We start from the raw sequence: 13,870 nt of genomic DNA, 5'->3' as shown, positions 1-13,870 counted from the left end.
TCAGTTCCCAGGGCCCGGGTTTCTCTAGAGACAAGGTGGGGGCCGCCCACGTGACCTCGAATTCCCGCGACAAAGTCCTGCCCCAAGGGGGTAGCGAGAGGGGCTAAGCGCGTCTTGAGGGGAGGGACTAGAGCGGAACGCAGGGGCGTAACCAAAGTGGAGAGGCTGGCCCAGGCGGAACTCCGGACGTGGTCCGGTAGAGAAGGGCGTGACTTTGGCGCCAGGCCAAAGGGCAGGGACCGGCTCAGTCTGTAAGGGCGTGACCTAGGGGGGCATGGGCGTGGTCTGGGCTGTGGGCATAATAGGGGCGTGGCTACGACGGCCAAGGGCTCCTGCCGAGGGTCCCTGAGCGAGCTGCAAGGATCGTGCTCTGGGGAAAGGCTCAGGTAAGGGTGGGCAGCCGAGTGGAATGGGGGCTATGGCGGGGGCAGGCCAGGTCTCGGAGCCCAGACAGCTGTTGGTCCTGCGAGTAGCTGCCTGGGGACTACGGAGGCCAGTAGGGCATCGCCCCCCCACCCCCCGTTCTCCCTCCCTCCCCGCAGCCCTCTTTTTCTACTGTGGGAGTCACCAACCAGATGGCTGCACCTCCTTTAGGATTATTTGCACTCGACGGGTAAACAGCTGTCTCAGGGAATTTGTCAGGGCGTGAGGGCAGTTCCTTAGGAGGGAATTTTTGCTAGGGGTGGTTGGATGTGAATAACTCAAAAGTCCAACCTGCTGTGAAATAGCTGAAGGCTGGAATAAGAGCTACAAATCTGAGACTGCAGTTCCAGAAACAGAGGCGAGGCAAGCTGGGACTGACTTGGGTCTTCACTGTGTTTCCTCCCCGTCCACTCACCACCTCGGAATATGCCTGGGTGGAGTCACAAACACCCCCAGGGCAGGGGATCTGCAGCACAGCTGTGTCATGTGGACAAATCTGAGCCTTCTCCATCCGAAATTTCTCTTGCCTTGTTTTTTTTTTGTGCCCCGCCCCAGAACTGGAGGAGAACCTCCGAAATAGAAACATTGTTGATGTCTGTGAGTCTTTGTGGCATTCAGTGTTAAATGCTACTACTGCCTTGAGGCTGGTGCAGTTTGTTAATATAAGTGCCCTCCTGTCTGGCATGTTTTCACTGGGAAAGTTTGAGAAATACGAGAAATTAATGTGCACACCTTAATTTGGATAGAGCTTGTTCTCACCCAGCCACTGAAAACCACATTGCTTTCTCCTTCCCCTTCTTCCTTTACTGCTAGTCTGGCCATCTTCGCTCTGCTATTAAAAACCTTGCTGGAATATGGAGAGGAGTAGCACATTTCTCTGGTGAGGGAAGCTGCCCCAGACCCTATCCCTCGTCTGCCCCTCCACATCCCTCAGAACAGTCACCGTTCTTACACATTTTGGGAATGGAAAACCTTTCAGCTATCTAGGGCCTTCCTCCTTTACTCAGTTTTTACATAGTACCAGGACTGAAATTCACCAAAAGGCCAAGCGCAGCAGGGACCATTCTCTCTGCCTATACACACCTGACCTGTTGTCCCTGGAGCCAGGCAAAAGGCTGTGACTGCTCAAAGATTTTCTGTGACATCCAGTCATGTCTGCTAGTAGTTCACTGCTACGTATTATGTTTGATAATTAAACGTTTCTGGTTTCACTAGCTTGGGCTTTATAACACCCATGGGTAAGTTTAAATAACCACCTCTCAATACATTCTAACTTTTAATGTAACAGAGAGGATTGGCCTTTGGCTTCAGCATAAAGCTAAAAGCTATAGGTATTGTAGCCTAGCATTAGCTACATTTTCTTTCTATTAGGATTTCCCTGGAATGTTCCTTGCCCCTGACCTTCCATGCTTCGTTCCTACCTGGTTGCCTTTGACCGTTCCTTCTCCATCTCTTGGCCTCCTTAATCACTCCATTTGGTTGGTCTCTATACACCTGTTACCCCTGGGGGGGAGGGGATTGTCCTTCTCTCTCTAGCCTCACCACCTCTCCTGACCACCGGAGCTGCACTGCCAACTCTCCCTAGACCTTTCTTCTCGCCTGCCCCCTTGGCACCTCAAACCCAATAGAATTAGCAGTAAGAGTGCCATCTTCCCCCCTCCCCTGCCAGCTCCCGTGCCGGGTTCTGTTTCTTTGTTCAGGGGTTCATCCTCGTTCTACCACGAGGTAGAATATTCTACCATATTCTCTCGCTTGGATTATTGGAATTTCATTTCAAACTCCGCATGCCGATATCTGAGCTGCTGATTTCCCACCCAAAACCCTTTCCGTACACAGTCTTCCCACCTCAGCTCGTGGCCAGTGCATCCTTGCAGTTGTGTAGGCCAAGCATCTACCAGTCATCTCTGACTGCTTTCTTTCACATCTTACGGGCTGTATCCCCAAGATACATCCAGTACCCAGCCACTTCTCACCACGTCCACGGCGACATCCTTAGTTCCAGCCCCTGGATTATCCTGAATGGGCTCCCTGCTTCTTTCTTCCATCCTGGTCAGTTTCCAATAGGGCACCCTGAATGATATTTAAGGAACGTAAATCAGATTATGCCCCTCCTCTACTTCAGAAACTCCACTGTCTACACAATGGGAAACCTTTACAATGGCCTAGATTTCTCCTTGATCTGGCATCCATTACCTCTGGACCTCATCTCCTACCACCTTACTTTGGCTTCACTCCACTCCTGCCATATTGGCCACCTCACTGTCCCTTGAATGTGCCAGACAAGCTCGCACCTCAGGGTCTTTGCACAGGCATTTCCCTCTGCCTGGAATACCCTTTCTTCTGAGAGCCGTATGACTTAATTCCTTCACCTCCTTCAATCCTTTGCTCAAGTATCATCTTCTCAATAAGGCCTCTCCTGAGCCATTTATTTAAAATGCAACACCCCCTCCCCTCTGGCACTCCAAATTTACCTTGCCCTGCTCCACTCAATTAGTCTGTCTCCCCTACTAGGATGTAAACTCTCCAAGGATGGGGACTTTGTTTTATTCCCCTCATGAGCCTAAAACAGTGCCTAGCAGTTAATAAATGTTTGATTGGTGTCCTGATGAATGACAGAATAAGAGTGATGGATTGAATGAAGGATGGTTGAAGGAATCACCTCCTCACTGACTTTCCTGGCTCCCCTCTTTGCCCACTCCCATCCATCTTGTGCTGAGCTGACAGAATCATCTGAAACTGTCAGTGCTTCGTTCTATGCACACAGAATAACATCTGAAAGTCTTCTTGTCTCTTGGAAATTCATATTCCCTGAATTAATCTCAAATCCCCATGCAGCTCTACCTTCTGCTGTGTCCCCTGGGTACCTACTTAGCCAACACCTTAAAAAATATTCACAGCAGACCTGGGATGATGATAAGTTCAGATACATTTGGCTTTGTTACAAAAAACAGGATTGGGGGTTTTTTTTGTCTAAAAATACAAAAGGTAATCTTCAGAGTCAGTGTCTCCCTGCAGTGAGGTCAGCAGCATCCTTAGGGGACAGACAGAGGTTCAGCTCTCCAGGCCACTACATGCAGCCCACCACTGGGTGGGCAATGGGGAAGATGACCAAGAGTGAGGGTGATGTCAGGTCCTCTGGAGCTCTCGTGTCCCCCTAGCCCCAGAGAGCCAGTCTGAAAGTGGGCAGTAGACACGTCCTCTGGGCCAGGTATCATCAGCCTCAGCAATGTGCATAGGCAGCATGACTGCAGAGTGCACGGCCTTCCCCAAGGCATGGCCACGGCCCTGGCAGTCAGCCCCAGCCTGTGGTGTCAGCTCACCCTGGCCTCAGTGCTTTCCTGATGGCTCTCCGTGGAGCCAGACCAAGGATCAGTTACCCAGACGTCTCCAGGTGCCATGTCAACAGGCCTCAGACCTACCCACAGCTCCACACGCAGGGCCAAGTGCATGCCCACTTTTCTGTACAACTCCCTCAGCCATCAGGCATGCCTTTGGCCTTGTCTTATCACGACCTTCCCTTTGAAGGACAAACCAACATGTCCCTTCTGTTGAGTGTACCTTATACTTGGCAGTGTCTTCCTGGAAATTAATAAGTTTCTTCTTTCATCTACATTGTAAGCAAGAAAGGAGTCCTTTTCCACTTGTTTGCCCACCTCCCCTGACACTGAGATTGATTACTGAACAAACCCAAGGCTCTTCCCATTTCAACCCCAGTTGTCCTCTCTGGCCTTGGCTCTTAAGCACCCCTGCCCTCCCTTACATGTCCTAATCACCCCGGACATTATTTCTGTCCATCTCTCTGCCTTTGCACCTCCCGTTAAAACTGTCTCTCCCCTCTGACCCATGGTTCAGATGCTACCCTTTTTGAAACTTAGAACCTCTGCCCTCTACGTTCTCATTGAATTAAGTCAGCGCTGTCATCACATCTGACTTTAAGAAGTATTTGTTTAATTATGCTAAGTGAAATAAGTCAGACTCAGAACAAAAAAACTGTATGATTCCACTTATATGAACTATCTAGAATAGGCAAATACATAGAGACAGAAAGTAGAACAGAGGTTACTGGGGGGCTGTGGGGTGGGGAGGAATGGGGAGTTACTGTTTAATGAGTACAGAGTTTGTATTGGGGATGATAAAAAAGTTTTGGGTATAGATAGTGGTGATGGTTACACAACACTGAATGTATTTAATGCCACTGAATTGTACACTTTAAAATGGTTAAAACGATAAGTATGTTTATTTTACTACAATAAAAAAGGTAACTTAAAAAAAGAGAAGTTATTTGTTTGAATGGAAGTCAATGGAAAGGAGCAAGGAATTAAGGCAAGATTTCCCCATATCTCTTACCAATTTTTGAAATTTTACAAATTGATTTTATCAGAGAGAATCCTATTTAGTTGGAATTATTTGATGATACTGTCTTAAAAAGAAAACAATGACATTAAAAATCATCTAAAACTGCTTTCTATTTTCTTAATTTTTGTACTTATATCATGGGCAGCATTTTAGCAAACTCAATTTGAGTAAAATAACTTCCATTTACATAATACTTAACAGGACTTTCTGTGATTTTTCTCAGACTTTACACCATTTGAAGTCACAGAAAAGAGTCAACTTCTCGTACAGTGTTACTGAACAACTGTTTTTCCTGGTCCTCTGGTTCTGGATTCTTTCTTGCATAAGTTGGAGGGCGTACGTTAAGTCTTTTTTTTTTTTTTTTTTTTTTTGCGGTACGCAGGCCTCTCACTGCTGTCACTGCTGTGGCCTCTCCCGTTGCGGAGCACAGGCTCCGGACGCACAGGCTCAGCGGCCATGGCTCACGGGCCTAGCCGCTCCGCGGCATGTGGGATCTTCCCGGACCGGGGCACGAACCCGTGTCCCCTGCATCGGCAGGCAGACTCTCAACCACTGCGCCACCAGGGAAGCCCTAAGTCTTAATCTTTTTGTTTTGTTTTATTTTGTTTGTTTTTGGCCATGCTGTGCGGCATGTGGGGATCTTAGTTCCCCAACCAGGGATCGGACCCGTGCCCCCTGCATTGGGAGCATGGAGTCTTAACCACTAGACTGCCAGGGAAGTCCCTTAAGTCTTAATCTTAAACATTTCAGTTCATATAATCCTTTTACCCTGCTGATCTGCGATTATAAATTGTGCTGTTTCTTGCTGAACATAGTCTTATAAGTTAGAAGCATAGGGCTTCCCTGGTGGCGCAGTGGTTAAGAATCCGCCTGCCAATGCAGGGGACACGGGTTTGAGCCCTGGTCCAGGAAGTCCCACATGCCACGGAGCAGCTAAGCCTGTGCGCCACAACTACTGAGCCTATGCTCTAGAGCCCGCGAGCCACAACTACTGAAGCCCGCGTGCCACAACTACTGAATCCCGTACACCTAGAGCCCGAGCTCCGCAGCAAGAGAAGCCACCGCCATGAGAAGCCCGCGCACCGCAAATAAATAAATAAATAAAAGTTAGAAGCATAAAGTTCTGAACCTGAGCGCTCATCCCAGATTAGAGTGGAGATATCAAGAGAAGTGAAGTGTTTAAGAGATAGGTAGGCACTGGGAAAGTATCCTGTTATTGGGCTTTTGTGCTATGTTTTTAAGTTTGAAAACCTGATAGTTTTCATATTCTGTCAGTAAAGTATTACCAAGGACTATTTCATACAGATAATTTTCATGGAGAAGAAACTATGAATTTGAAGGATATTTTCCCATGGAAAATAAAATCATGGATAAGTTTCTAAGATGTCTCAGATTTGCTTCAAAATGATCCAGGGAGGCGGAAGCGGGGGGTGGGGCATAAATAAAACTTGCTTAGCCACCAACAGATAATTGTTGAAATGAAGTATTAGGTACATAGGTGGTTTTATTACAGCATTTTCACTGTTTCTATAAGTTTGAAGTTTTCCAAAATAGAAAAACTTTTAAAAGCAGAAATAGATTCTGAATTGAGGTGGCCAACTGTCCATTCTCTAAGGCTGCTCAGTTAATTCAGTTAATGATATTTCCAATATTAAGATATTTGAAAATGAGATACTCATTTGGTTCAAGGCACTATCAAGATAGTATCTTGAAAGTTCATTACCAGTCTCTATTTGAAATCGTGTCAGACTTTGCATATCTTAAATAAGGTACACTTTGGCATACGTACTCCCTGCAAAAATGTATACACACAAACACACATAAAACTATAAACAAAAGTGATTTTAACTTGCTTTGAAAATATCAAAGAACTTTTGGCAATGCAGACATACTTTATGTGTCACAGGCCTAAAGACCCCAGGTAGGGAGTTAGGCCTGCAGGGGAGGAGCCTCCCTGGGAGTCACAAGCTCCCTATCAGTCCCCACTCCCTTAGTTCAGTGAGCTCATTGGCAAAGTGACATGTACGACAGAGGGCATGGCCCTGGGCTGAAAGGCTGGCTTGTCACCACGCTGTGCTTCATGTTACAATACTTGTGTGGGCACACAGCTTGTGGAGAGCCAGTTATAAAGAGATCTCTCTGGAGTTCTTACTTGTGCCTTGCAGGGTAGTGACAGGAAGTAACTGCTTCCTGCTTTCACTGGACACATCTCAGGTGTGATTTTCTCTCCTTTCCCTTGGGTGCAGCCTCCTCTCCTCCAGCTCAGAGCTAGCAATGTCAAGGGCAGCAGTACAGGGAGAAGAGCTAGTTCATGCCTAATTAATAGCAGTGAAATATATCAACAGAGGGAGGATGAAATGAGAATGTGTGCCTCCTTGCTCAGCATTGCTTGGGGTCATAATGTGATTTTTTTGTATCTAACACCCTTCTTGGAAAGACAGTATGAATGAGTAAAGTTCAGGTCAGTAAGTGACATGTCTTCTTGTCCCCTCAGTTTCCCTTTTGGTGCCTTTGCACCCCAGTCAAGGCCAAATTGCTGAGAGGCCTCCTTTGGCAGGAAAAGGCGGACTCCAAGGAGGCACCAACACCTGCTGAGAACTGGTTTGGTGTGTGTTTTCCTTCCCATATGATGTGCATTATTTTACTGAGGTAAAATTCGCATAACATAAAATTAACCATTGTATTTTATTTTTTTATTTTTAATTTTTTGGCCACACCACGTGGCCTGCAGGATCCCAGTTTCCCGACCAGGGATGGAACCCAGGTCCCCGTAGTGGAAGTGCTGAGTCCTAACCACTGGACCGCCAGGGAAGTCCCAAAATTAGCCATTATAAAGTGCACAATTCGGGGGCATTTAGTACATTCCCAATGTTGTGTAACCGCTACCTCTGTCTACTTCCAAAACAATTATATCACCCTAAAAGAAAACCCCATACCCATTAATCAGTTGCTCCCCATTTCCCCCTCTGCCCAACCCCTGCTTTCTGTCTCTATCGATATCCCTGTTCTGATATTTCATACGAATGAAATCATACCATATGTGACCTTTTATGTATGGCTTCTTTCACTTAGCATTATGTTTTTACGGTTCAGCACATTACAGCATGTACCAGAACTTCATTCCTTTTTATGATCTACTTCATCTTTACTACATCCCAGCACCCAACACAGTGTTTAGAGCAAAGAAATGTGGAAGTGAAGATGCTTAGTGGCAGAATTCCCAACCTGAGAGGCTACGTTTGGTTCATATTCAGGAAGGTCTCTCTTTCAGATCAGGCAGGACTTTGGGGACCCTTCAGGTCTTACGCGTAGGGATAGGAGACCCGCCTCTTAAAGGACTAGCATTTAAAAGTGTTTCAGAAGTATAAATAACCCTACAAATGGGTGACGATGGCATCTAGGAAAAGGAAAAACCCTTAATACCATCCGAGAACATGGTGGCAGTCACTTCATACCTCTGAGTTCTTGAAATTAGGATCAACATCTTCTCCATTACCAACGAAGCCTCCTTGGGTCATTCCACCAATAGTCATCAAGCAGCCATCATGTGCCAGGCACCATGTCCCTAAAAGATGCAGTCATGACAGAGACAGACACGCTCCCTGCTACCATGGGGCTTTAATGTTGGAGAGATGGAGATGCAAAGTAGATTTGTGATCAGTTATTTAATTCAACTGCAGTAAGCACCACGACCAAGAAGTAGGCGCTGGGCTCACCAAGAGAGAGCATGGTCAAGGGGGGCTTCTAGGAAGTAAAATTGGATGTGATCATCAAAGGGTGGATAGGAATTAACCAGGGAGGCCCAGGGAAGGAGCATCTGCATAAGCTCTGAGGCTAGAGGGAGCATTAGGAATTGGAAGAACCAAAGTCCACATGGCTGGTGTGCAGGCAGGAGCGTGAAATGGACACTGGACCGTGAAGTGGACAGTGGACCGTAAGGCAGAGAGGTCAGCAGGGCCAGGGCACACGGTGTCCTAAACAAGTGTTTGAATGCATGCATCTCAAGTAATCACTCTTAAGAGTCTGAAATTTATAGTGCAGTGAATGTATAATCAAAAAAAAATTTTTTTTTCATTTCTGACCTTGGTTACTCACTTGGTATAGGAATAGGAGTTTTCAGGAAAAGTGGATAAGCTATATTGGTGGGTGGGAGGAGTTTGGTGGGGAAGGAGCATTCAAAATTAATATTACCATCATTTCAGAACACTCTAGTGAATGCCTTGGAAAGCATCGTCTTCAGATATTTTCACTGTGAGCATGTGAGGGGGGGCGGTAGAGAGGTCATCAGTGCAATCATAAATGAATATTCAAATTGAATCTACTTGTAGATTAGTTCAGGATTAGCCTTCTCCATTTTCCCCATGATCAAGGGACAGAGTGTTACACCTAAAACGGGCAAAGAGGGCTTCCCTGGTGGCGCAGTGCTTAAGAATCCGCCTGCCAATGCAGGGCATACGGGTTCGAGCCCTGGTCCGGCAAGATCCCACATGCCGCAGAGCCACTATGCCCATGTGCCACAGCTACCAAGCCTGCGCTCTAGAGCCCGCAAGCCACAACTTCTGAGCCCATGTGCCACAATACTGAAGCCCACGTGCCTAGAGCCCGTGCTCCGCAATGAGAAGCCCACACACCGCACGAAGAGTAGGCCCCGCTCATTGCAACTAGAGAAAGCCCGCGTACAGCAGTGAAGTCGCAATGCAGCCAAAAATAAATAAAAATAAAATAAATTAATTAAATTAATAAAAAAGAAAACTGGCAGAGAGTCACATTATATTTAAGCTTAGATTGCAAAACTGCTCATGACTATTTTGGCAAGATATATCTTTTTTATTTTTATTTTTTAAAGCAATCCAGATGCAGATTGATTTTTTTTTTTTTAATTCAGGCTCCCTGGAGGGAACTTTAATCTTTGGTTTCTCCTTATATATAAATAACATACTGGACTATTAACCTGGATTTCAGAGACTAAATTTTTTTTTTTTTTTTTAGAAACTGTACTGTAAACAGTCTTTCATTCTTGTGGTTGAAAAGAGTCGTTTCTCTGGACCTCTAAAATTTAGTAACCCTAAGGGAAAGGCAAGGTGCCTGAGTCAGTCATCAGGACCCTGCCAATGAGGTGACCAATGAGTTTGAGCAATAAGAGTGGATAAACAACTGACTCTCATTTGGCCTCCCCCTCCCCCATACTCATAGTCTGAATGATGTTTTCCACAGGATCGGCCACCTCTATTGTTTAAGGCTTTTCCTCCTCTGTCCTCCTTTTGCTCTGGGTTATTAGGTTCCTGCAAGTTACTTGGGAGCTGATCACGACTGCAAGCTAAAGATGGTGATGGTGAGTCGCCTGAGGGTCATTCTTCAAGCCTCTCCATGCAAGGCACAGTGGAGAAGGTTCCAGATTCCGAGGTCCATGCTAGCAAGGCCCTGCAGCCTCTACACCTGCACTTACAAAACCCGGAACCGAGCCTGTGAGTACATGGCTGCCTGGAGTAGAGCAGAGAAGCCTGGTTGTTTCCTAGCAGCCACGTGTGTGGAGTGGCCGCAGCTCTGATGTCAGTGGCATTCCAGGCTGGGATTAGATGCCTTGAGAACTGTGAGGATAACCCATTGTTACTCTATTTGCTCAAATATGGAAAGCCTTTTTCTCCCCTAGCTTTACTGAGATATAACTGACCTAAGTCTAAGGTGTACATCATGACGATTTGATACACGTGCATACTGTGAAATGATTACCACAGTACCGTGTGGAAAGGTGTTTTCTTCACCAGTTTTAACTTGTTAAAATGATGTCATGCAGAAATAGGTCAAAGAAGTCCCAAGTTTCAAATACTAGGAACCTGTTCTTTATTGGTTTTTGTTAGCAATTGTCTTTTTACTAACATTGATCCACGGGCTGCGAATTATTTCTGTGAGTCCGAACATCCTGGAATTTGCACATTCATGTCTGCGAGCAGGTCCGTAGCTTCATGCTCTGGAATATTCCGTCCCTCGTTACGAATTGCAGAAGAGTTGCTTCTAGCTGACCAGCTCGCCAGTGTGTGCTCCGCTATGAACCCAGCAGATCAAGTGAGGCAGCAGATGGTCCTCCCTGACACCACGGCGCTACCGCCATGGGCGTGGGTGTTCCTGTGCTGTCGGGATGGACTGCGCACTGCAGATGCTGCATGGCATCCCTAAGTGTCCCCTGGGGAGCCAAGTAACCCTGGTGCAGAACCCCTGAGATGATCGCAGAGGATAATGTGTGTGCTGGTGGAGACATGAGTTTAATGAAATGCTTGAGCATATCTGCTAAATAGTTATCTTATATATTTTCCACCATTCACAGTGAATTCACACAGAGTTTTCCAGTGTTGGTTTGCTTCCAGATTCCAGCTTTCTCAACTTTTCCTCCTTGGGTTTACTCTCTTTGAGCCTATTTCGCACATTAAAAAAGGAATGTATTAGTAATGGTAATCTAGCTAAATCTATTGCCTTGAAACTGCTTCATGAATATATTTTTACTGTAAGTTTATTTTGTTTCCTCCGCTATTGACTGTGTGCTCATTAAACTGAACTGGTCTGAGTCATAATAAATTTCTGGTTGCTGGGTGTGGCTTCCTACCGTCAGGCCCACATCCTACCCGGACTGGCTTATTCTCAACACTGGCACTTTGCGGTCTAAGGCTTAAAATGGAAACAAGTAGTCATATTTATCTAGTTACTAACAGAAAGTGTTTTTTTTTTTTAACAGAAAGTTGAAAGTTAAGGGTCTAAAATCCAATATGCTCATGTCTTTAGAATAGTTTGCTCCTAGGGAATTCCCTGGCGGTTCAGTGGTTAGGACTCCACGCTTTCACTGCTGAGGGCCAGGGTTCCATCCCTAGATGGGGAACTAAAGTCTTATAAGCCGTGTGGCACAGCCAAAAAAAACCCAGATAGATTAGTTTGCTCCTTTCAGTGCTGACAAAAACAAAAAGTGGTAGTGACTTAGGGATGAGGGGCTTCCCTTAATTAATTTTCCACATCAGATGTTCTTGTTTGTAGGTTACGAAGACATACAGATGACAGACATTATTTGGTTTTGCTTTTGATGTTTACACTGTCCCTCCTTGTTTCCCCCAGGATAGTATTTGGTCTTTGCTGTCCTAGCCACTGAGCATGTCCTGTTTGGATATCCTGGTTCTTCATCTGTTTAGCTGTAAGGACAATACTCATTGTTTCTGGAAGCTCAGTACCCCAGTATACATTCATGAGCAAGGATGACGCAAAATTGCTGAGGGTTAGAAAAGATAATGTTCAAAGTCCTTAGCTAGCGCCTGCTACACAGTGAGAACTCGGCCTTGGCAGCTACCTCTAGTACCACAGTCGTTCATCACCACCACCTTCATCACCGTCACATGCTCAGCACCTCCCTCAGGTGTCTGACCACCTTTAGGATCCGGGTGCAGAGTAGGGAGTGACTGGAGGAGGAGGCTGTGGCGAAGTGAGAAGCAGCATTTCACTGGGGCCTGTGCCCCGTGCTCTGCCTTCACGCCGCAGCATCCCTCTCCCCGAGGAATCACTGGTGTCAACTCAAACTGCTGTCTGCTGTGATCTCAAGTGGCAGGCAGTAAATGTTGACAGTCCTGACCCTGCAGACTGGTAACATGATAAAATAAAGATAAAAGCCTATACCCGCTACCCAAGATGAACAAATTAATTTCACTTCATGTATCATCTACTGAAGTTTAGCCTAATCGTCACATAAAAAAAATTTAGGGTCAGAGTAGATCGGAAAACAAAACTCAACAGTAGGAAAATCCAATGAAAAAATGGATCAACAACCTTAACAGACACCTCATCAAAGAAGACATACAGATGGCAAATACGCATATGAAAGGATGCTCCACATCATATATCATCAGCAAAATCCAAGTTAAATAATCATGAGACATCAAAACACACCTATTAGAATGGCCAAAATCCAGAACACTGACAACATCAAATGCTGACAAGGATATGGAGCAACAGGAACTCTCATTTACTGCTGGTGGGAATGTAAAATGGCATAGCCACTTTGGAAAACAGTTTGGTAGTTTCTTTCAAAACTTAATATACTCTTACCATACCATCCATCAATCAATACTCCTTGGTATCTACCCAAAATTGTTGAAAACATGTCCACACAAAAACCTGCACACAGATGTTTATAGCAGCTTTATTCATAATTGCCAAAATTGGAAGCAGCCAAGATGTCCTTCAGTATGTGAATGGATAAATAGTGGTACATCCAGACACTGGAATATTATTCAGCACTAATAAGAAAGCTATCAAACCATGAAAAAACATGGAGACAAGTTAAATGCATATACTAAGTGAAAGAAGCCAATCTGAGAAGGCTACATACTGTATAATCCCAACTATATGACATTCTGGAAAAGCAAAATTATGGAGACAGTAAAAAGATCAGTGGTTGCTAAGGATTGGGAGGAGGGAGGGATGAACAGGCAGAGCACAGAGGATTTTTAGGGCAGTGAAAATGTTCTTTATGATACTATAATGAATGATACATGTCATTATACATTTGTCCAAACCCACAGAATGTACAACACCAAGAGTGAACCACAATGTAAACTATGGGCTTTGGGTCATTCTGATGTGTCAGTGTAGGTTTGTCAATTGCAATAAAAGTAGCACTCTGACGGGGAGTGTTGATAATGGGGGAGGCTATGCACGTGTGAGTATGGGCAGTATATAGGAAATCACTGTACCTTAAATAATAAAGTCTTTTAAAAATTAAGCATGAGACCTTAGACCATAAGAAAATAAATGTAATAATGTTAATTCTTAATTGAATCAAATATAAAGAATATAATCTAGAATGGAAATGGTACATATTTATTAATTGCTATTATTCCAATGATTCACGTTGTTCATGATCTCTCATTTTAGAAGGAAGAGAAATTTATTTTTAGGATAAATTAGAATAGAATGGTACTGTATAAAAGGTAGGCACTAGACCCACATGGGTATTCACAAGTAAATTAAAATTCATTAAAACTTTATAGCCACAAATGCCTAGCACTTACCATACTGGCCATTTCCATCATCAGAGAAAGTTCTGTTTTACAGCACT

General features: G+C 45.0%; 1 protein-coding gene across 2 annotated transcripts in view; it reads left to right on the top strand.

Annotated features, from left to right (window-relative positions):
- The first annotated feature begins 298 nt into the window (after positions 1 to 298).
- The window catches only part of CA5B (carbonic anhydrase 5B), a 37,582-nt gene continuing 24,010 nt past the window's right edge, over positions 299 to 13,870 (top strand). The window contains exons 1-3 of one of the 2 annotated variants that reach the window (XM_067024171.1): positions 299 to 386; positions 7,274 to 7,428; positions 10,058 to 10,244. In XM_067024171.1, coding sequence (XP_066880272.1) covers positions 10,103 to 10,244 — 142 coding nt within the window. In that variant the 5' untranslated portion in view covers positions 299 to 386; positions 7,274 to 7,428; positions 10,058 to 10,102. The remainder of the gene's footprint in view (positions 387 to 7,273; positions 7,429 to 10,057; positions 10,245 to 13,870) is intronic. The other variant, XM_059050876.2, reaches the window with a different exon arrangement.

This window comes from Kogia breviceps, chromosome X (assembly GCF_026419965.1).
Source record: "Kogia breviceps isolate mKogBre1 chromosome X, mKogBre1 haplotype 1, whole genome shotgun sequence".
Taxonomy (NCBI): Eukaryota; Metazoa; Chordata; class Mammalia; order Artiodactyla; family Physeteridae; genus Kogia; species Kogia breviceps.
Note: the sequence above shows the minus strand (reverse complement) of the source record. Positions and strands in the feature narration are given on the sequence as shown.